The sequence below is a fragment of the Blastomyces gilchristii genome (genome assembly GCF_000003855.2).
Source record: "Blastomyces gilchristii SLH14081 genomic scaffold supercont1.24, whole genome shotgun sequence".
NCBI classification, from domain to species: Eukaryota; Fungi; Ascomycota; class Eurotiomycetes; order Onygenales; family Ajellomycetaceae; genus Blastomyces; species Blastomyces gilchristii.
In genome coordinates this window covers 125,552-146,978 of record NW_003101658.1, presented here as the reverse complement: position 1 = coordinate 146,978, position 21,427 = coordinate 125,552, and the positions used below count along the sequence as shown (strand labels likewise).

General features: G+C 46.1%; 6 protein-coding genes across 6 annotated transcripts; 3 read left to right on the top strand and 3 right to left on the bottom strand.

Moving 5' to 3' along the window:
- Positions 1-611: 611 nt before the first annotated feature.
- BDBG_08470 (uncharacterized protein) lies at positions 612-4,279 on the bottom strand (the record flags this gene model as incomplete). Its single annotated transcript, XM_031723572.1, has 5 exons — positions 612-3,208; positions 3,261-3,648; positions 3,706-3,754; positions 3,811-3,934; positions 3,982-4,279. 5 exons carry the CDS (start codon positions 4,277-4,279, stop codon positions 612-614), a joined length of 3,456 nt encoding a protein of 1,151 aa, XP_031580765.1.
- A 4,936-nt stretch (positions 4,280-9,215) lies between these two features.
- BDBG_08468 (ssDNA binding protein) lies at positions 9,216-11,375 on the top strand. The gene is made up of 3 exons (XM_002621050.2): positions 9,216-9,594; positions 9,736-9,824; positions 9,955-11,375. The coding sequence occupies exons 1-3, from the start codon at positions 9,308-9,310 to the stop codon at positions 9,990-9,992; spliced, it is 414 nt and encodes a 137-aa protein (XP_002621096.1). The 5' UTR covers positions 9,216-9,307; the 3' UTR covers positions 9,993-11,375.
- On the bottom strand, positions 11,150-12,601 carry BDBG_08467 (a-pheromone receptor PreA; the record flags this gene model as incomplete). The annotated part of the gene is made up of 3 exons (XM_002621049.1): positions 11,150-11,366; positions 11,458-11,968; positions 12,034-12,601. The coding sequence occupies 3 exons, from the start codon at positions 12,599-12,601 to the stop codon at positions 11,150-11,152; spliced, it is 1,296 nt and encodes a 431-aa protein (XP_002621095.1).
- Positions 12,602-13,108: 507 nt separating this feature from the next.
- Positions 13,109-13,384, top strand: BDBG_08466 (uncharacterized protein; the record flags this gene model as incomplete). Its single annotated transcript, XM_031723571.1, has 1 exon — positions 13,109-13,384. The coding sequence occupies one exon, from the start codon at positions 13,109-13,111 to the stop codon at positions 13,382-13,384; it is 276 nt and encodes a 91-aa protein (XP_031580764.1).
- Positions 13,385-14,730: 1,346 nt separating this feature from the next.
- BDBG_08465 (uncharacterized protein) lies at positions 14,731-16,418 on the top strand (the record flags this gene model as incomplete). Its single annotated transcript, XM_002621047.1, has 2 exons — positions 14,731-15,152; positions 15,212-16,418. 2 exons carry the CDS (start codon positions 14,731-14,733, stop codon positions 16,416-16,418), a joined length of 1,629 nt encoding a protein of 542 aa, XP_002621093.1.
- Positions 16,419-16,995: 577 nt separating this feature from the next.
- On the bottom strand, positions 16,996-19,328 carry BDBG_08464 (DUF914 domain membrane protein). Its single transcript, XM_002621046.2, has 2 exons — positions 18,674-19,328; positions 16,996-18,589 (listed from the first exon to the last, which is right to left on the bottom strand). The coding sequence occupies exons 1-2, from the start codon at positions 18,919-18,921 to the stop codon at positions 17,530-17,532; spliced, it is 1,308 nt and encodes a 435-aa protein (XP_002621092.2). The 5' UTR covers positions 18,922-19,328; the 3' UTR covers positions 16,996-17,529.
- Between the last annotated feature and the right edge of the window lie 2,099 nt (positions 19,329-21,427).

Below are 21,427 nucleotides of genomic sequence, written 5' to 3'. Positions count from 1 at the left end.
ATGCTCTTAGGCCCATCCATAAGGAAGTTAGGGTAGAAAGAGCAGGCGAGGACTCTACTTGATTTAATAATCAAGTAAAAGCGTGTGCGCATTCCCAGATTCCCTAAGATCTCCTGTTCTCCGCACTCCTGGCGGGTTATAGATACGGCTCAATTAAGCGACTATAGTTCGTCTGCATGTCAGATTGATTGTAGTGGGATATATGAAATCTTATTATTGGAGTGAGAAACGACGTACGCGCCGAAACCAGCCATTGGAGCGCTATACGCTGTCTGTCAGATTACAGCACAGATGCACTTTCGAGAATTGAGTAGGATAGCCTGATACATAGCCTTTTCACAACTCTACTGCCTATTACAGGGTGACATGTTATCATGACATGATTGTAACTTAGCAAATTATCATATATCTACAGTACAAAATGATGCAATCCCTTCGTGCTTAAAATATATCATCACCTTCCGCGAGCACCCTACCTACCCCCCGCAAGACCAAAAACCAAACGGCAAGCAATCATACATAAAACAAAACAGTTACTCCACGAGAGAGGGCAAAATTAGTAAAAGAAACTAGAGCTTCATCCCTCTCTGAAAAGAAACAGACAAAGCCCCTTAGACATGTTTATTCGCCGCCGCCTGCATCCGTCTCAGCGCCTCGTTATGCACATATTGTAGATGCCCCTTCCTCACCGCCTGTTCTATCATCGAGGTGCGATGGCTGTCCTTGATAGCCTCCTTCTGTCTCCTCAGCTGACTGCGCTGCAGCTTTTTGAGCAGATCGGCCCGGCGTGTCTCCAGAGCCGCATCTGGAAGGTGCTTTACCAGGTTTTCTTCCCTGAACGATTCACGCCAGCGAGCAAGTTTCGCCTCACGGACCTGTAGTAAATCCTGCTCTTGTGCATGGTCTTGATATTGCCGTCGGGGAGTAACTAGAGACATGTTGTCGAGAGATAAATAACTGCAAAGAGATGTGCGGCGGTGTCGGCCCGGTGGTGTTTGCGCCTGGTTTTGGGTGTGCATGTCTCGATGGATTAACTGGCGACGCACGGAAAGAGGAAGGTCGTCGGCAGATTCAACGTTCGAGTGGTGCTGGTGGGAGGGATGTGGAGAGAACGATCGGCATGCGGTTTGTGGTGGTATCTTGAGAGAGAGTTGGGACTGGGACCTAGAAAGGCGGTCGAGGTTTGGGGATGAATAGTTTGAAGGAAGTAGGAGGGATCTGTTGCGAACTGCGGTCTCACGCTGCGCAAGTAGTAGAGAAGACGGCATGCGGAGTTTTCTGGTCGGTGGGCTCCGGTCGTGTGCTTTGTTCATTTCCGGTATACTGTTAGCGGGGATATAGATTGATGGGATGGATGAAGCGGGTCTTGTCCCATTCCTATCCGGTTGCCCAGCTACATTGAGTGTGGAGCTGGACCCTGAGCGGTGTAGTGGATGAATGGGTGGGGTTTTAGAACGGTTTGTAGAGTTGGAAGATTTAACAGGTGATGGAGCTGGAATACTGTTGGTCGTCTGGAAGCCAGTATATGACTTTCTAGGGGAACTCGGTACAAGTCCCAGGTCTTCTTCGTGATGAGACCTGGAAGAGGCTGAATTATCTGTATCGAACCCCTGAAACGGCAAGGCTCCCGTGGCGGTTTGTTTAAGCTCTGATACTAACACAGGGGCAGCTGGTTCATCTATTTCCGCATCTTGCTCCACCTCATCAGTTTCCCTGATTTCTGGAGGTTCAGCATCGGAGATATGTTTAGCCCATTCGTTTGTCCTGTGGGAGAGTACTGCTCTAGACATGTGATTGGCGATGCTGTCCACTGACTCCGATGTCAACTTCGCTCTTGACGGAAGCGCCGATTGCATTTTCGACAATCTCTTTGGGACAGGAATGCTCGACATAAGAGATCCCGAAGCGTCGCTCGGTTTATCGTGCTTATCTGACGTTCGCTGATCAGCTGAAATACTTTCAGTAACAGGCTCGACAGCGACAGATGCACGCGTTGAAGTGGATTTTTGATCTACCGTTCCTGTGCTAGACTCGTCCGACTCGGGCGAAGGGATATCGGTTGCCGGGGTCTGGTCACTTTCACTTGAGTAAACACCGGCATTTTCATCAAACTCTTGATTCCGGTTAGCTAGCCTTGGGGTCTTCTTTGGAGTGTTGTAGTCTGCCCATCTAATTTTGAGCACAGGGGCAGGTGCATTGTTTATTACAGCTCCTTCGTTGTCATTGGTGCTGTCCAGAACAGATGAATCAGGCTCCGTGATGAAGGTCGGTTCAGCCGTCCCTTGAAAATTAGAGTATACAGAAGATGGACTGCATAGTGTACCGCTGTCGACCTGCCGGGGTCCCACGTTATAATCGAGTTCTTCATTGGCTTCCACTTTAACGGAAGAAGAAATGCTCCGAGTATCGTTAACGAAAGTGAATCCGTCACCGTCGTCACCTTTAAGGTTGCCCTCCATAGTCTGCTCAGGTACTGAATGTCGGAGTAAATCCCCAGAGGCCATTTCAGTATGCACGCATTCCATGTAGTCCGACTCGGCCAACGAGGCCGCAGCTGAACTACACTCATCATCCGCCCTAACTTCAAAAGGATTGGCCCTAACTGAGTTAGTAACAGTATTGCAAGGGACGAGCTTCTCATGATCCGCAGGTAATTCATGCAATCCTGGCTGGTATCCAGGGGCTATATTCGGATTGGTGTCCTGTGCATCCTCGGAAGAAGACCCATTGGACAGAGGAGTATCGGATTGAGTAGCTGAAATCAATGACTGAATCGGTTTCCGTGATCTGGTATCTCCAGCTGGCCTATGCAGCGCATCCATTTCATAAATCTGGGTTTGCCCCGCTGGTGTTCTATTTTCTGGCGTCGCCAAGTGCCTTTCATGATCTGCCGCCTGCTCGATGTCAATCCCAGAATCGTTTGGTGGCCGCTCCTGGCCGCCATATATAGATTCCCACTGAGCTCTATCTCGACTCGTGCCCTCTTCCAAATTTCTCGCTATCTCTTCTTCAATCTGGTCACGCTTCTTTTGTTCTTCTTCCAGTAAAGCGGCCTCTTTTCGCCGGCGATCTTTAATCACCTTCCACAACTTGGCTTGAGATAAAAGGCCCATCAGAAAAATTGCAACGATGCCTGCAAGCTCCGCTCGAATTCCTCGGGTAATAGGATAGGTTTTTGTGTTAGACGGGAATACTTTCTCATTTAGTTCTGCAAGCGCGTTAGAAAAATTCGCAAGCGTCATGTATACTAGGGATCATACCCCATAAATAAACCCAGAATTCCTTCAGACCAGCCCTGCTAAAGCAGTCAATGCCTAGAATCGCAGCTGTGGAACCGGAGAAAGAAGTCGAGAAAATTAATGCATATGGACGTGTACGGTGAATGAATGACAAACTGTAGAGACCGATGGTAAGGCTTATAATGAAGGCTGCCTTATGGCCGACCTCTATGAGGAGGCCACCCGGTTTCATTGGAAGAATCCACATGCTCAGAGAGAATCCGCCAAGTAAACACCCAAACCCTTCTGTAGCCTCCTGGAAAAGTAAGGAAGTACCCCCAAATACTATACCTGTTACAGTAGCTGCAACAACAAAGGCTCCTTGCACGGCATCTCTAACAGGGGGTTGCATGAGATAAATAATGAGAGCCTAGGACGGAAGTTTAGCAAGGAGTGCAGGCTGTTAGTTGGAATTCAAGGTACATACTGTCACGGCAAGGGCTGTTGAAAATGCCACAGAAAAAAATATCTGAATCCTTTTAGAAGGGTTAGCAATGCGGTAAAGTAAGGGGGCAGTCGAAGAGATCTCAACCATTTATTTCTGGTCCCAATCAATGCATGTACCCCGCCTGATATAATAAGCACAACGCCGGCAATTGACAACCCCGGGGTTATTTTCGGACGAAGGGGAAGGGCGTTTGGATCGAGCTCAGTCCCTACTCAGTATTAGTGAGGTTCGCGAAGCAGAACCGGAATGATTCACCATTCAAGAAGGAAAGGTCAGAGGGGCGCGGACTTTCGGTAGATGATGTATCATTTCCGATGCTAGTGGTAGCGTTTGTATCTATTTTCGATGTTGGAGTGCCGGACACAGCATTTACTGATGCCACGGCTTTCGAAGGCTTGCTGGAAGCGTCTGGCGATAATGTCGTTGTAGGTGTGCTTTTAGTAGGTAATACCGCATTGACATCTTGTCTTGGATAAACCTCAATTCCACCAACGTACGCAGGTCCTATGATGCCTATTGAATAGAGGACTAGGCATATAAAACTGGCTCGCATGTTGAACTACTCTTGAAAGTTCGCGGTAGCAGGGACGAAAAAGTCGACGCCTTAAGAACCCACGCAGGTTGTTTAAGGAAAGAATAGAACTCCTGGGAGTCACCTGAAACTCGAAAAAAACCAACGGAACAGAGAAAGGAAAATTAAATCATTCTAGCATGAGATCCAGGTAGTTTAGGCAAGGTTCGATGTTTATTTTCCCTGAGGGTACGACGCTATTTCTAACCCGCCCAAGCGAGGTGTAGAAGATGGAAGAAACTGCTGATCAACATCACACAAAATCCGAACGTGTCTCGGGAATTTCGAGCTTTCCGCTTTGTTCTTTGCTGGAACTCGATAGGACTGCGAGTTCTGTTTATTTCTCTTGTATTCCTCTAGGAAGCGGTTGGATCAAGATCCGTCGGACCGACACCCAGTAGCTAAAGTTTGGGATAGGCCAGGGAAGGAACCTGCTATGAAGGTTCCCATTCCGGGATTTTTCCACGACAAGTCTCTGGCTTTCAGGGCATAGAGGGGGTATAAGGGGGAATGGTGGTGCCAGACTAGAAACCTGAGTGACGCGCATATCTTGGTGCGTCATCATCACCAATCGGTCGATTTAAGCCCAACGTGAGCCAGTAAACAGCAGGCCAGCGGAGAAAATCACATATGCAACACAAGCTAGGAATAAAAGGGGGAAATAAAAGGGGAAAAGTCACCTCAGATCTAATGGGAGTGCGCCATCAAATCAAGTGTTGCAAAAGCGTCCGGACTGTCTTCAAGCCGTGGAAAGGCTGGAAAAAGACATTCTTCTCCCTTCAGCCACCAATTCCGCTGGGCCACTATGGAATCGACAAAGCCAGTATCCGAAAATATGGCCATTTCGGACTGTCAAAGCAGGTGATAGGAAATCTTTAGCACCAATTAGGGGGAAGATGGTAGTTAATCACCCAAGTCTTCAATTTTGGCCTGAGTTTCGCAAGGGCCAACAAGGGCAAAATGAACCCCCATCCCGATACTCCGTAGTAAAGTTTTAATAAATAGTTCAGCCACCGGAGCAAGAAGCCGACTGTGACTGTGATACGGACAATCCAACCCTGTCATCACAGAATCAGCTCAGCATTATTTTGGTTGGAAACTTAAAAGGGTGTAGAGAGTGCGGTGTTGACGACGAAGTCCCCTCGCCTCCGTGAACAGCTTGAAAACCGACGTCAATGATTCGATTTGAAGCAGGGAAAATTAACGGTCCGCGATGTAGGGTAACTAGGCCCTGCATACATACATCTGGGCTTTGCAGCGCCCATGAGAAAACGTGGACGAGTACCGGCTGAGTGCTTCGGCGCCATAATGGAACAAGCATTGACCAAAAATAAACAATGTTTATTTAGCTTGGAAGTTATAACTAGGGCTGGGGACTGCTGATCAACACCAAAGTGTCGTTAAATCCTCACTTGAGTTTCAGTTAAGATCTCCCCCGCACCACCTCCGCAGATAGGCAGCGATAGCGCCTTCTGTCTCAGCTTCCAGGTAGTGTTATGGACTGTTTCCAGGGCTTATCGGGGTATCATTCCCCAGTTCAGTTGGAGCAGCTACACACTTTCAAGGCCTGGAAGAAGAATTCTCTGGTGCCCTACTATGCGTACAAACGGATTGTGCCATATGCATGCTGTGCAACGCCCTCATTATTCGCAGCTTGTGCGTAACTATCTCAATGCCTCTACAAATCATGTCTCTGAATGCGACGATATTTCGTGATGCAATCCGGGTGGCACGTTATAATCCCCGCAAATACGGATAACACAGACAGACACATAAAATCGAGCGGACTGGAATGCTATTACCACCAAATATTGTCACCCTTGCAGTTTGGCTCGGGTATATCAGAATACCTCGATCTGCTCGTCCTGTTAAGTCGGCCTCAGTCAATCATTTACGACGACTGACATTATCACAACCGTTTAGGGCCGACCATGAGGGGAACTGCCACAGTTAATGACCGAATAATGTGGAGGCCGCGGCCCATTCTTCGTGGTTATCTTGCTGTCCCGGCCTCGATGGGAATATACGAATGTGGGAAGAAAACTGTACCGGAGGAAGCTCTCTAAGTGCATCTCACGCAGCTTTTCCCATGGAATATCCGACCTATCGTCCCATTTGTCAAGATTGTGGATGGTTAGGTAGGTTCCACTGACAACCTGGTGATGGCTTCCCGACAAAAAAGCTTGTCCAAGCCGAGACCTTGAACACTGGGATGTTAAATTATCCGCGTTGTAGAGCAGGGCAAACCATTGCTTCCTCCTCTGCCCTGGCCTTGAGATCCGAGCGCGATATCACAGCAGGAACTTGCCTGCTCATTCCTCCTAGCTCAAGGATAGCCAAAAAATATATCCTCGTCCGAGACGATGGAAGGGTTCCGAACTTGCATAACTTACTCCCCGCAATTCCGCGAAAAATTTGGGATCGAGAAAACAAGCTCTTCTTCCGATGTCTCATTCAATTCCTTGTTTCACAACCACTACAGGATAAAAGTACTGGCGAGCTTTATGAGACAGACACGTACGTACATGTAATGTACATGCATACATTTATATTGGCAGAACCCCTCAGATGAGGGTGATGCAAGGACGGCTACCCCGCATCGATGACGCTCAGCGTCGTCGTCTATCAATGGACAATACCACAGATTCAAATAGGTGTGTTAAATGCGGTTCCTACTCATAGTGAAAATAAACCTAGCGTTCTCTTCATTGTATTGTTGACCGACGAGAAAATAATCTTGTGAGGTCTGTCACAGATGTCTCAAGGATTAATACGTAAACAAATAGCCAAAATGATAAGGTAGAAAACGTTCGTTCGCTATTTGACTAGGGGAGGCAATGTTGAAACATCCCTCTCGTGAACAATACCTCGCCCCCTTCTAAACGGAGGAAGGGTGTTGTTCCCTATGGGGAACCAGTAATCAACAGGCACACCTCCTGTTCAAATAAGGTTGCGCACCAGATGCAACTTTCTGCACTCTGGCTTAGAGGGCTTCTTCGGTCGCGTGCGGAATGATACGAATAAGTAATTAAGTAGATAGGAAGCTCTGTAACTACCTTTCGTTAGCACATCCTTCACACGAGCACCCCTCTATCCCACAGCCTCAGTGACTGAGTCCAAAGTAGTGAACGAACATGAGGATGAGAAGGCGGTGCATTTCGCTGGCAAAGCCTGGATAATCCGGCCGCTGGATTGCTTAATATGGAAATTGACAGAGTCCTGTGTGCAGTGTATATGATCCACTCCGCTCGCACGAAGAATGATAAATATTATGTTGGGAACAAACGGGAAGATAACAGAAATTACGACATCAGTGGGGCAATACATATTTGCGCCTGCCAATACGTTATTTTTGGGCTGGCTTTGCTAAAGAAACCAAGCGGCTCGTTGAATTGCAATGCATCCATCCATGTTTAAATATAATAGCCTGTCCCGGATTCAAGGGCAGCCGGTCCTGATGGATATCAAATTTCGGATTATTTCGTGTGCCTCCTTCATTTTCGAGAGTCCAGCAAATCCCCTTAATAAATAATCAGCTCTTCCACCCGAAGCCATGCGACTCTTAGCAGCGGTCACGGCAGTGTGCCTCGCAGGCATAAGCATAGCAGCCGCGACCCCGAAGGCCGAAGACATAGTCAAGACGGTCAAGATTATGCCGCTGGGAGATTCGATAACTGGGTCTCCGGTAGGCATGGCATCCTCAACTCCCTCGGATGTCTATCGCATTTGTATTCACAGGCGATATGGACCATGGGAGTCTGTCTTGAGTTGAGTTGAGTCCGCTAATTGCTCTCGATGAATTTAGGGTTGTTGGCGCGCTCTGCTATGGAAAAAGCTCCAGATGCTAATATTACCAAAACGGATTTCGTGGGGTCAACCGGGACATGATTGCGGATTCGACTATGATAGTGAAAAAGAGGGTCATTCTGGTTTTAAGGCGACGTAGATTGCCACTAAAAAGCAGCTTCCTCCGTGGCTTAAGAAAGCGCAGCCGGACATTGTCATGATGCATCTTGGGACGAATGACATGTGGAGGAAGGGCAGTCCGAAGAATACTATAAAAGCATTCTCTACTCTGGTGTAGCAGATGAAGAAAAATAACCCAACTATGGCTATACTTGTAAGTTACTCTCCTCTCAGGCGATTGACGCGCAGGTCCAAAAACCCCGATGTCCAATCGCATGGGCCGCACGCAATTTTCTCTTGTATATCTCTAACTCCACTCCCCAAAGGTTGCGCAAATAATCCCCATGGATCCCCGTGACCGCAAAGGCTGCAGCAAAGCTGCCAGACAGCTCAACCGAGCCATTGAGAGATGGGCGCCAACGAAATCGACAGAGAAAAGTCCGGTCATGTTGCGGACTGCTTCACGGGCTTTGACGCAGGAAAGACACCAGAGACGGCGTCTATCCAAATAAGTCTGGAGACAAAAAGCTTGCGAATTGCTGGTTCGAACCGTTATCGGCCGCTATTAAACAAGTTAATGGCAGGGAGGAGGAATCGACCTGCAAATATTGAACTTGGAAAGTGGATCTCAAGAATATTCGAGCGTCCGGGTGCATATTTTGAGTCATTAGATATTTCTGTTAAATCATTTGGCGCCTGCACAGTGGGACGGACGGTGGTCTTTGTTTATATGCTGGGCCTCATCGATGCGGGCTCTTGGGTAAAATTGGCTGGAACCAATTTTGGTTCAAATTGGATAATACATTTGGTAAAATATGCAATGTCCTGTAAACATGGAATAAAGTACCATTTTCGAGCTGGATGAAATGTATCTAAGCCTGCGCTCCTGAATATTGGAAGTTGATATCCTTGTTTCCCCTGAAAAGCTTTGTTACAAATATCACATGACTTCCAAGTTCTCCTGGATATCACGTGTCACGCGTTTCGGAGCTATTCCGATATAGAAATAAACCAAACAACCACAATCCTCAGTAAACATCATATTCCGCTCCCTACAAGCAAGATTACCTCTACGTAATCACTACTACCATCCCACAACTCAAAATGCGCGGCCTATCCACCTTCCGTCCACTCTTCCGCGCCCCGGCCACCTCGCTCCCTACGCGCAACTTCAGCACCACCCGCCCCAATGCGCTCGCACGTATCAACATTGTCGGTAACCTCGGAAGCCCGCCAGAGTTGCGCGCCACTTCGTCAGGCCGCGAGCTAGTGACCTACTCTATAGCAACCAGTTACGGACCCAAGGAGGATCGCCAGACAAGCTGGTGGCGTATCACAAGCTTCGCGCCCGATGGGCCCAGCAGAGATCATTTACTCAACCTGCCAAAGGGGTATGTTTTCGTCGTTTTACATTCACGTGTGCATATATAGAGAACCTGGTCTTCTCGAGGCAGTGACACCTGTTCGAACTGGTTCTATCCGTTCCTCCACTCAATGTTCGATGGCTAACTAAATCTCATTACCTGTTACAGCACCCTCCTATACGTAGAAGGCGACGCCAGCATGCGCTCATACGAGGACGCAGAAGGGAAGAAGAATTCTGCCCTCAATATCACCCAACGTCCGTTCCCTCCTTCACCGACCTGTGTCCTCTCTATTCCTTATATCCTACCCCTTTATTTCTCTCCCATTCTCCGTTGCACCTCTTACATACGACATGACTGACCAAAAGCTCTTTTGGAGTCTCACAGGACACTACGAGGTTCTTAAGCGCGGATTCAGCGAGTAAAGTAGACGAAAGTGAATGGGTTATCCGCGTTGTTTGATTAAGTGTTCGGTTAATTTTTATTCTGGGCGAATGTGGATGGGAGCTTAGAACGGGCCTTTTTGCCCACTTGACTACTATCAATTATGCAAATGGTATGCATGATATACGCGTACTGTTTTATGGGCGGCGGTATATGAGCTTTTGATGCATATACAGATATTTTTTCCCTCTGCAGCTCTCCTCGAACTCTTATCTTGTATATTATTTCTATGCGGGAGAACTTAAGGGGGGGGTTGGCAAAGCGGGTAGGTAACATAGGGAGCGACACCACCTAAGATCATTTTGCCCGTTGCTTAATTCTTTTTAATCAATGATGTTTGTATGAGTAGGCTGCTTCTTCCATTCCAACTCTTCAGATTAAGTCTCTTCGTCAGCGGCTATCTACAATTTCTTGTCGAGCAGGCGTTGCCCTAGGCTTCACAGGTATAGATATACTACGAAAACTAACGAAGATAAAGCAGAAAAGCAAACGGAGAGCATCGGGGTTTCCATGAGATTGAATATTTCTTGTTTGACGCTCCACATATACTCTAAGGCAAATCAGAGACAAAACTAGGGCCTACAGAATCATGCCAAAAGGACGGGGAACACGATGGGAATAGAAATGAACGTGGACGCAGCAAGGTGGAGGAAATACTGAGGCCGGCGAAAAATGAGTTTAAAAGGAATTTGGTGTAGGTTACCCTCTGGGCGGGTGAATCCATGTCAGGTGTAAAATTCCGACTCCCGTCCCGTGAATGATCCACATCCTCCATGGAAAGGACCAAACAATGCACGCCGGCCGCCTCTCCAGTTTTCCGCTGGCATTTGAGGAAAACGAATTAAATCCAGAAGAGCAGCTCAGGGGAGAGAGACAAAAGAAACTCGCCGAATGCAATTTACATAAAGAAATATGGTAAAACAAGGATTCATGTGCAGTGCTTGTGTCTCGGCAAGCACAAGGGTTGGAATAAAAGGGATTCCGCAAATATGTAACTACAGATTGAGAATCAGGGGGAGGGATGTGCGATATGGAAAAGGAGAGACTATACCAAACAAATATACAAAAGAAAATATCAATAACCCGATCAACTCTCGCTTAACAGACTGATTACACCACCGAAAACCTTGAGAGGTACTTAGACTTCTCTAAACTTCGGCATTTTTTCATGGATCCTAGTATCGTTGTCGAAATCCATTTCTGACACTGGGGCAATACTTATGACACGGCTATTCGAATTGGGAGGGTAGGGTGCTGGCGGTAGCGGCTTATTTATTATATCCAGGCTGGCGAAATGGTGGTCATTCTCGTTAATCGCTGTGGCGTTTGTGGATTCAGAATTCGACCGTACAGTCCTGCAAAAGTAAGTTTATTTTCTAGTGTCAGTTCTTCGAGACTGAAGAATGCAAATTTCCAAAAATGCATGTATATAAAATGGACACTTACAAAAGAGTCGGTGAGTACTCATCCATTGATTGTTTCTTCTTCAGAGCCATCTTGGCGCGACTACCGAAAGATCCAAACCGAGTTGAATCTGAGGCTCTGGTGGTGGCAATATGAGGATGCTCCAAAGAAGGGAAAATTTGACCCAAGCCGATTCGAATGAGGAATGCTCGGTACATTAAAGTTGCATCCTTTCCGAATCCAAAGAATGCGAATAGTAGGAAGCCGCATGAAACTTGGATCCAGCGGTCATAATAGACTATGCCATTCATAGGTGATTTTCCGATGTGTCCCCATTCCGGCCCGTGGACGTCATCCCAGGAGTACGGCACCCAGGGCTTTGACATTTCGATATTTCGGTAGAAAACATAAACTTGCGAAGGAAAGCTGCCCAGAAGCAATACCAGGGACAAAACAAGGAGACGGATAAATCTCGACTTGCTTGTTTTGCTACTTACGGACACGATGTAAGAGAATTGCTGTCGGTATTTGAAGAGCCGGTATATAACCAGGACTAAAAGGAATTCGTAGATTAGCGTAGGACACAAGAGAAATAGTACCATAATATGAAAACCTTACCACAGTAGATTACAGCCAGCGACAACACAGCCAACGGCCATGTGAAGATGAGAGCTGTGGAGGGCCAGCTCGGGTGGAACGCAGGCATACAACCAACGATTGCCCATAAGTAATAACGACGGTGCTGGACAACGTAGTGAAGAGCCATCATAATGACAGGGATGACTACGCAGAAAACAATTTCAAAAGCAAGAGTACGCCTTCGCTGGCTCTTGCTGGGAATCAAGGTAGCACGATCTGCGTTCATAACCTCTGCAAGTGAGCGAAATATGCAGGCGAGAGCCCCTGCAATTCCTGCTCCAAGCGGAGCCATGAACTTTGTCTCTATATCACAGAGACCAGCACCATCCCACCACGTAGAAATATCATCTGTAGGCCATATCAAGGGGTTGATAAAGTTGAAGAAGTTGAATATAATGAACCAACCAATGAGACATGATGCAGCGAAATTTCCGGTCCGTGAGTGCCAAACCAGAGGAGGAATGCAAACCAGGACGGACATCAATGCTGTAATGGGCAAAACAATAGCTGCAGTTGATCTGTAGTAAGGAGGTCCAGGTAGATCCATCGGGGAGGTCTAAGTGGACGATGAAAAGATCTGTAGGTAAACTCGCTCCGAAGGCGGTTGAAAACCAACCCCAAGCTCAAGATTAACGGAGCGGGCAGATAAAGGGAATTTAAATCTTCTGGTATGATATGAAGTTTGAGCCAGCGAAGGAGAAATCAGAGTACGAAAGCTGTGAGATATCAAGCGTAGATATTTATCGAAATGGATATAGAAGTAATCGAGGGAAGAAATGAAGCATGAAGCCGAAACAACGTTGAAGAAAACGATGTCGAACTCATTGAGAAAACAAGCAATATATATCTCCATCAAGGATTGAGCTCCAGGATAGAAAATTGGCTCTTGAGCCATGATGAAACCTAGATCTTAAGCGTGGTGAAGGAAACTGCACGTCCAATGCAGTGAGTTATTCAAGGTGGAAGTCACAATAACGTGCCACTAATAAGGGAGAATAAGCAAGTGAAAATCAGTAAATAGGTATAGAAGTAGCAAAAGTGAAGTAACAACTCTATGCTTGAAGATGGAAGTTCGTGTGCTGCGGACGTTGATGCTGGGCTGAGGTTGACCAAACCCATTTCGGGTTTGAATAACGACAGTAACGGTCAATCAAATTGCGTGAATTCTCGTCGCGGTCTTGCAAACCGGGAAGAAACCTGGAAAACTCCAACCGTTTCTGCAAGACATAAGATCTTTACCCGCACAAAGCTCTTGGGTCAGATTATTTGTGATATTTTGGTATTGAGGCGCATTAGCAAAGAAGGCAATGCGTATGCAGTTCAGCTGTGAAACTGCCACAATGTATCGATCAGCCCTAATAAAAGACATTTATCCAGTGTGTCTCGTTTCTGGAATCAGATATCATCCTTCTAGAATATAAAAATGCAAGAGAATGTTGTTGTGCCATTCTGGATGTTCTAGAAATTGCAGGGACCAGCTGCCTCCTTGAGAATTACCCCAAACTTCGCAATCTTGCCGCATTGTCGAAGACATGGACGGCGCTAGTGGAATCTAATATATACCAAACGGTATGTACATGTACATATAGATAGATATCTACCACTTTAAACTTCGTCAGTTTTCCAAGTTTTGGTGATTGAAAACGCAGGAGAAGCAGAAAAAGGTGCCCACACAGAGACATCTGCATCTTGAAACCATCCGCTTTTTTGGTATCAATAAAACCTTCACACATACACAAAATAGCACTATGGCACTATAGCACTGACCTGTTGAAACTCACAATCACATTCACGATAAGCACCGCAATCGTTATTAGAGGGGTTAGTCGACTCGTAGCACGACTCAAAGTGGTGCTGAATAACCGGGAAGCAAACAGCACGGTAGGTAGCGGCGGGATCACAACACAATTGCAAGAGAAGATCTCTCCGCTAGCCAGTAACTAAAAGCATAGAGACCAGAACCCCAAATGAACGGCAGCCTGCATGTATCTCGACCTTTTCGTATTTCTGCAAATTGAGCTCCGAGATCAAACGAGGAACGACAGCTAAGTAAGTTGCTAGCGACTGCGATATTTAGCTTCCAAATATGTTGCAACTTGGCCAATGCTCTCCGTAGCAATAACAAAGGTGTCAACTGGCTCCCATGATGGGGAATAACCCTTGAGCAGGACTTGGTTTCAAAAGCGTTCTCTGCTGAAGAATACACTAGGGATGGAAGAATGAGGTTGGATTGTTGATTGTTCTCCCGAAAGAGAGTTGAGGCTCTTAATAAGTTAGTTACCACAGACTATCCTTGCAGACACGTGCCTGTTCGAACCTCTTCAACTTTCTCGCCATCGCCAACCTTGGACTAAAACACAAACCAACCGCCAAATGAATTAGGCGGAAACCGCCCAAGAGTTGGTTGGTAAACTTATCTTTAGTGTCCACATGCCAACCCGCCGCATCCATCCCGCTACCCGCCCCTGCCGCCATTCCTTAAATGTGCCAAGTTAGCGTGGTAACGTCACAAGCCCGAGCGCTTTGTTCTACTTCGTAGTTACTCCGTACAGCGTTTAGTCGATTGCTCTTTAACCATGACCACTGGAAATAATGCATCCTGGGTCACCATTTGAGCCCATCCCTCCTCTTACCTCCGACTGGTAAAATTCCACTTTCCAATGAGACCATCTCGCCATGCCTGAGCCGAGAATATCTTCCTCAATCCAAACACCAGGAGCTAGCTCACCGGGCTCCGCACCACACCTGCGTCATCGGGGCTTCAACCATTCCGCCACAACATCGTTCGTTGAGCCATCGTCACACCAGCCTCCTGGCCCGGGAAGGTTGCGACGCAGCTCGACTTTCTCTGATACTGTTTCCGAGGCCCGCAATTCCATCAAATCTTCCACTGATAATCTATTCCTTCCACGGGTTAGCTCGCGCGCAAGGTCTCTGGACGATAACAATGAGTCCAACTGGCAGTCCGTCCCGCTGGCGTTGGCCTTGTTGCCGGCAGTCGGGGGTCTGCTATTCCAAAATGGAAGCGCAGTTGCAACAGACATCACTTTATTAGTTCTGGCAGCCGTATTTCTTAATTGGTCTATTCGGTTACCCTGGTAAGAAGGGCCGCATACATTCTGCATTTCTAACATCATCTAATAATGCACAATTTCAGGGAGTGGTACCGTTCAGCGCAAGAGATGTCACGAAGCATTATACCAGAAGAAGATTTCGACATGGATGTAATTATTGAGGAGCCAGAGGAATCCGAGCCTGAGCCGGATAATGAGGAGGAAGATAATTTGAAAGCCAATTCTCAAGAACGGCTATCTAGAAACCGGCAATCCGAAGCAGTCAAAGCAGCCATAGCAGAGCTTCGCCGACACGAAGTCGCAGCTCTGGCATCTTTCTTCCTCCTCCCGTTAATAGGTGCCTGGCTCCTACATGCACTCAGATCGCAACTCTCCCGACCCTCCGAAGGCCTCGTGTCCAACTATAATTTAACAGTCTTCCTGCTCGCCGCTGAAATCCGCCCATTGTCCCACCTGCTAAAAATGGTCCAGGCACGAACCCTCCACCTCCAACGCGTCGTGACCTCAGGCAACCAAGACCGCCGCGAGAAAATCGACGCAAGCAAAATCCTCGACCTCTCTACCCGCCTCGGAGAACTAGAAGCCCACATTGCAGAATCAGCCAGCCAGAACCAGTACCGCATGACACACGGACAAAACGAAAACCTCTCCCCGACCTCATCCACAACCAAATCCACCCTTCCGGACAATACACAACCCACACAACCCGACCTCTCAGCCCTCACCCGCGCCATGCGCCGCTACGAAAAACGCACAGCCCTGCACGCCCACGAGACCGAAACGCGCCTCCAATCTCTCGAAAAGCGGCTGAACGACGCCATCGCGCTCAGCAACGCGGTTGCGGCGCAGCAGCGGCAGCAGCGTAGCACAGCAGCGCCCCGTGTCTCGCCGGTGTATATATCATTACTAAACTGGATTTGTGCTGCTATTGTGCTGCCGGCGCAGATGGTTTGGGGATTGTGCCGTATGCCGTTTCGGATGGCTAGGTGGTGTTTGTGGTGGATTGGACTTGGCGTTACCGCTGCTGGTAGTAGTAAGGGGGTTAGAGGTGATGGGGCAAATGTAGGGAAGGAGGTAGTAGGCAGGGGGAAGAGTGTTGGCAACGGCAGCGTTAAGAGTGGTGGTGATGGTAATGGTATTGTCGGTGGGAAACGAAAATCTAAGCCAATTTCTATATCGAGGGAGTTGATGAGGTCTGTCTCACCTGCTGGTGGTGGTGGTGGTGGTAGGTTGCAACAGCGCGAGATCGGGACGGGGAGGCTGCCGATCTCGAGTTTACATCTGGGATGATTTTTAATTTTTTGATATACCCTTTTTTTCCCCAGTCCATATACTGGTGTTTTTGTTGTTCTTTCGCCCCTTATGACCTTTATACGACTTATTTCTGGGATACCTCAAGTTTTCAATATAGCAGAATGTTAATTCTTTTCTTCTCCTTTTCTTTCTTTGTTCTGCATGGCACAATGGCCAAATCTATCACCCTCCCCCTTTATTCATATATATATTAAATCTTGTTAGTATCAAATCCCTTCCCATCCACCCCTTTGTCTTCTCTCTTCTTTGTGTCCTCCGTGCCTTATGCATGCATGCATACCCTGCAGCATAGAACGTGCCTTTCCATTCTGCAGGTATATGTGGAGTGGAGGGGTGTGTAAATAATATTTAACTAGAATTAACAGTGCAATGATGAGATATAATCAGGGACTCTGTGCTCACCCCCCCCTTTTTTTTTAAGTGATGGGAACACCTTCCCAGCCTTAGAAATGATATATATCTCGGTGCTGGTATGGCATGTGTTGGGCTGGACATGCAGGTGAGCTTTTGTGTGTGTGTGTGTGTGTGTATGTGTGTGTGTAGGACCACCTAGTTACGTATTTGAGCAAGTTTCACTTATATATATGTTAACTATGTAGATATAAAAGTCAAAAAGATGCGTACGCGTATGCATACAGGAAGGGATGAAACTAGAAGAAAATAGTTTTTGAATTTTTGGTCCGCGTAGCACTGTATGTATAAACCACCCAACAAACTTATAGAACATATATCGTCTAATCAAAATGGCGAGAGGTATGTACATGTACAATATATACACATATACATACACACTTCCGTACATTGCGCGTGAGCGATTAATCTCCTTGCCCAATTAAGGGAAGAAGATATAATCATTTTGGACTGAGCTTGAGCTTGAGCCGGCGGAGAAAGGGGGGCAGAAGGAGAGAGGGGGGGGATGTCTCTACATATCCAATAGCCGGTCCATTTCTGGGTGACATTAAGGAGACGTATGGCGATAGGCGGATGGAGAGTGATCCAAAATGAAGCAGGGTGACAGGATAACCAACGGTGACAATATAACGCCGAAGAACAACAGCCTCGAATATGGTTCCCTCCACATCCCTTTTTAAACGGAATTATCGTTCCCATGTCGCACCCCATCATCAATCCTGGTCCCGTCATCGCCAGCAGCAGTAGCAGCAGCAGCAGCAGCAGCAGAAATCTTCCTCCTCGCCGTCCCAATCCCACTAACACCTTTCTCTTGATTCGCCCCCAGCCACGGCTTCCTCGACTCGCCCAACACCTGCCTACCCAAATAATAAATCCCCTGCCCCATCATAATACACACAAACGCGATCGGATACATCCAATGCACCGAATACTTAAACACGTTAACCCCAATAATCACACCCCAAAAATTCGCTGTGAGCAAACTAATATTGAAAAACGCCGCAGAGGCCAGCCGGAACAGAATCGGCGCCAGCGAGTAGAAGATGAACAGACAGAACGTATAGCCCGTCAGGTATCCGCCCACTTTGCCATTCCACGTCGCGCTGGCGAAGGACTCCCGGTCGAAGATGGCCGCTTGCACGCCGATGATGAACATCCCGTACAGTCCTAGCTGACCCAGGACTTCATACATCGGGCGCTTGCTGACGAGGTATTCCTCCGCGACGTTCGTGAGGCCGTAGCAGCTGGCGCCCACCAGGGCGAAAAGGTCGCCCTTGATCTGGTTGCCGCGGGACGGGCCGTTGCCGTCACCGCCGCCACTAGTAATGTGATCGGAGCCGAAAAGCACGCCCATGCCGCCGATGGCGACGAGGATGCCGACGATCTGGGCCCAGTGGTAGCGGACGCGGAGGAAGAGGAAGGAGAGGACAACGACGACGACGATGGCCCAGAAGTTGATGAGTTGTGCACTGAGGATGGTTGTGTACTTGTAGGCGAGGACGATGAAGTAGTTACCCTCGACGTCGCAGAAGGCGAGGATGATATATTTCCAGCCATCCTTTTTGATAACGCGGAGCCAGCCCTTGAGGCCGTAGCTGTAGATGGTGTAGCTGGTGAAGACGAGGTTGAGGAGGACGTAGTTGAAGAGGGATTGGAAGGCTGGGATTGAGGTGCGGATGTTGGAGAGGAGCTGGGAGAGGGTGTTTGTGCCGGTGATACAGAGGGCGAGGGTTTGGCTGTTGTTTTAGGGCTATGTTAGTAATTCGACTCTTACACGGGAAGAGAAGGGAGCAAAACGGATATCTGAATGGACTCCTAACCCAAGGATAAGAACGATATAGAACTCTCTCGTGCGGAAGTATGCGAAGTAGCCCTTCTTGCTCTTGTCGACTGCATCGGCCGCAGGTGCAGCTGTGTCTGTGCCTGACGTCCTCGCCTGTCCACCATCATCCACATTGACGCCGTGAAGATCCTTGCGCACGTCTATGTCTCCATCCAGCATGGCATGATTGACATCAACGCCCTTTGTTTGGACATGGATGGAGTCTGCGCGCTCAGCCATACTCATGCTCGCTTTGCTTGCTTCTCGTAGTTCCAGCGGGGCCAAGATAAGATAAGATATCTACAGATTAAAAATAGGGTAAAAAGGATAGAGAAGAAACAAAGAAATTAAGTAGAAATTGGAGCTTTATAGAGCAGAGCAAGCGCAAAACTCCAGAAGTCGCCTGCTGTGAGGAATTTATATTCCTGGGGGGAGAAGGGGAAGAGGGATTGGGGATGAAGTTGGATGGAGGAGGAGGAGGAGAAAAAAAGAAGAAATTCGGAAAAAAGGTTACGGGGGTTGTGTAGTTAACTAGTTAGTAGTCAGCAATGAGCTTCATCAACCACCGACCGCCAGTCAATCAGATTTAAGGCTAAGCGGGCGGGCTGAGTTAGCGTGGGGATGGGATGGGATGCATTGAAGTTTACTTTACCATTCGTCGAGGGTATTCTGATTTCATCGAGAGTACGGAGTATGCAGGAAAGAAAAGGAAGAGAATCACACACATTGGTTGCTGTCTGCATCTGCCGGGGGGGGAGCATGTTGAGGATTCTGATATATTAATAACTAACTATTCTTGTCCTGACATGTGTTCTCAACCACCGTATCACAGCCGCAAATCACAAGATGTTGAACCTAGAATTGATGATGGTATCACCACCAACTTCATATATGACTTGCTCCATGGAGTAAGTTAACCTGTTATTAGTCGTCCATAGTTTATAAACTGTAATCCCTATCCTGTCCTCTCTAAACCACCTCTCCCTCTATGTGAATACCCATACATCTCTCTCCAGCTCCTTGACGAACTCAAGCTTTACCCGCTTTAATCCCCGTCCCTAGTTCGGGTGTCTTCCGTCCGGTCTTCAATTGGAGCGTCCCCAGTTCGGGTCTCCATTTTGCCCGTCTTCAGTCCGGGCTTTGATAATGTCACGAAGGGGCTTGAGAAGTGATTAAGATATAACGTAATCAACCACCTAACGCTCGTTTCCACCTAATGCTCGCCTTAGTAAATCAATTACAATCAACTTCAAATATTCATATCTCAATGAATATTTTTTTAAAACTATTCTAAAAAACAGAATGACAATTTGTAGATATATATTATATTATATTAAATTTCTATGAGAAAATAACATATAATTATTAATTTATTAAGCTTTTTAAAATACTATTTTAAAATAAAATACACAGTCTATATTTATAAATATATTTATAAATATAAATTATTTTCATATAAAAATTAAATATCTTATAGATTATATATATTTTTAATAAAATATAAAATTTTATCTTGAAATTCTTATTTATTATTGATTTATTTGAATCTTTATATAAAATTTTATATTTTAAAATACTATTTTTGTAATAACTGTGTATTATTTATACTTTAAAATTGTAATTTAAATAAATTATTACATCAAATTATTTAAATATATTTATATTTAATAAATTATTTTTCAAAATTTAAAATTTCAAGAATTTTCAATATTTTACTTGTAATTTATAAAAAAAATTATAATAAAAAAATAAAAGAATTCTTAAAAATTAAAATATAGAATTCTTATATAAAATAATTTAATATTTATTAAATTATAATATATTTATATAAGAATTATTATTTTTAATAATATATAATACATATTTCTTAATTTATAATAAAATATTATATATTTTATTTTACTGTATTTTATTTTCTAATTAAATCTATATTTTAATCAATTTTAACTATAATATAATAATTTTGAATTATATTATACTATAAGTCTTGATATTTATAGATTACAAATTAAAAAATTAAAATAATAAATATTTATTGAGATATTAACATTTAAAGTTGATTGTAATTGATTTACAAAGGCGAGCGTTAGGTGGTTGATTACGTTACTCCGTACTTACTCCGTACTGTTCTCCTAGATCACATCACCTATGGTAGAGCTTTGCCAAGCACCTTATTGCCACCACAAATGTACTTGATCCTAGAGCAACTGTCAACCATTATTGCTATGCTTCCCACCGCTAGTGCCATTGTCCATTGTCAAAGAAAGATGTCGGTTCTCAGGTCCTGTTTTCTTTTTCTCGGGAGCGGGGTACCTCTCTCAGGTAGGTACAATCCCAAATTCTAGAACAGAAGCGCACCAAGGCCCTAAGATTGCGTGTACGTGAGTAATAGTACTGAATGAGTTCAACAAGAGGGCAGATCGCCTGCAAGCTGTAACTATATAGTGTCCGCCCCGGACCCCCTTTCTCTCACCACCTTAGTATTTTTCGAAGTCCTAACATGTTTCGCCCATTACGGGCTTTTCCATTCTCTACATAATATGGAAGGACAGAGGAATCTTGAGGGCTAGGGCTTGATTCCTAAAAGAGCAATCGGAAAAACACAGCATGACATGCCATAGCTACAAATTTGTTTTCTTTCTGCCTTTTCAACTCTTTTCCGCTATTTGACCTGGCTTCACCGCTAATCTCTCTTTTGTATCATTTGTCAAATCTTCCTGCTCCTGTTCTGATTCCAAGCTGGTTCTACTGC

Coding starts and splice junctions, on each gene's coding strand:
- BDBG_08468 (XM_002621050.2), top strand. CDS start 9,308: ATGCGCGGCCTATCCACCTTCCGTCCACTCTTCCGCGCCCCGGCCACC. Junction 9,595..9,735: donor TTACTCAACCTGCCAAAGGG/GTATGTTTTCGT, acceptor TACCTGTTACAG/CACCCTCCTATACGTAGAAG. Junction 9,825..9,954: donor TGCCCTCAATATCACCCAAC/GTCCGTTCCCTC, acceptor GGAGTCTCACAG/GACACTACGAGGTTCTTAAG.
- BDBG_08464 (XM_002621046.2), bottom strand. CDS start 18,921: ATGAGTATGGCTGAGCGCGCAGACTCCATCCATGTCCAAACAAAGGGC. Junction 18,590..18,673: donor TATATCGTTCTTATCCTTGG/GTTAGGAGTCCA, acceptor CTAAAACAACAG/CCAAACCCTCGCCCTCTGTA.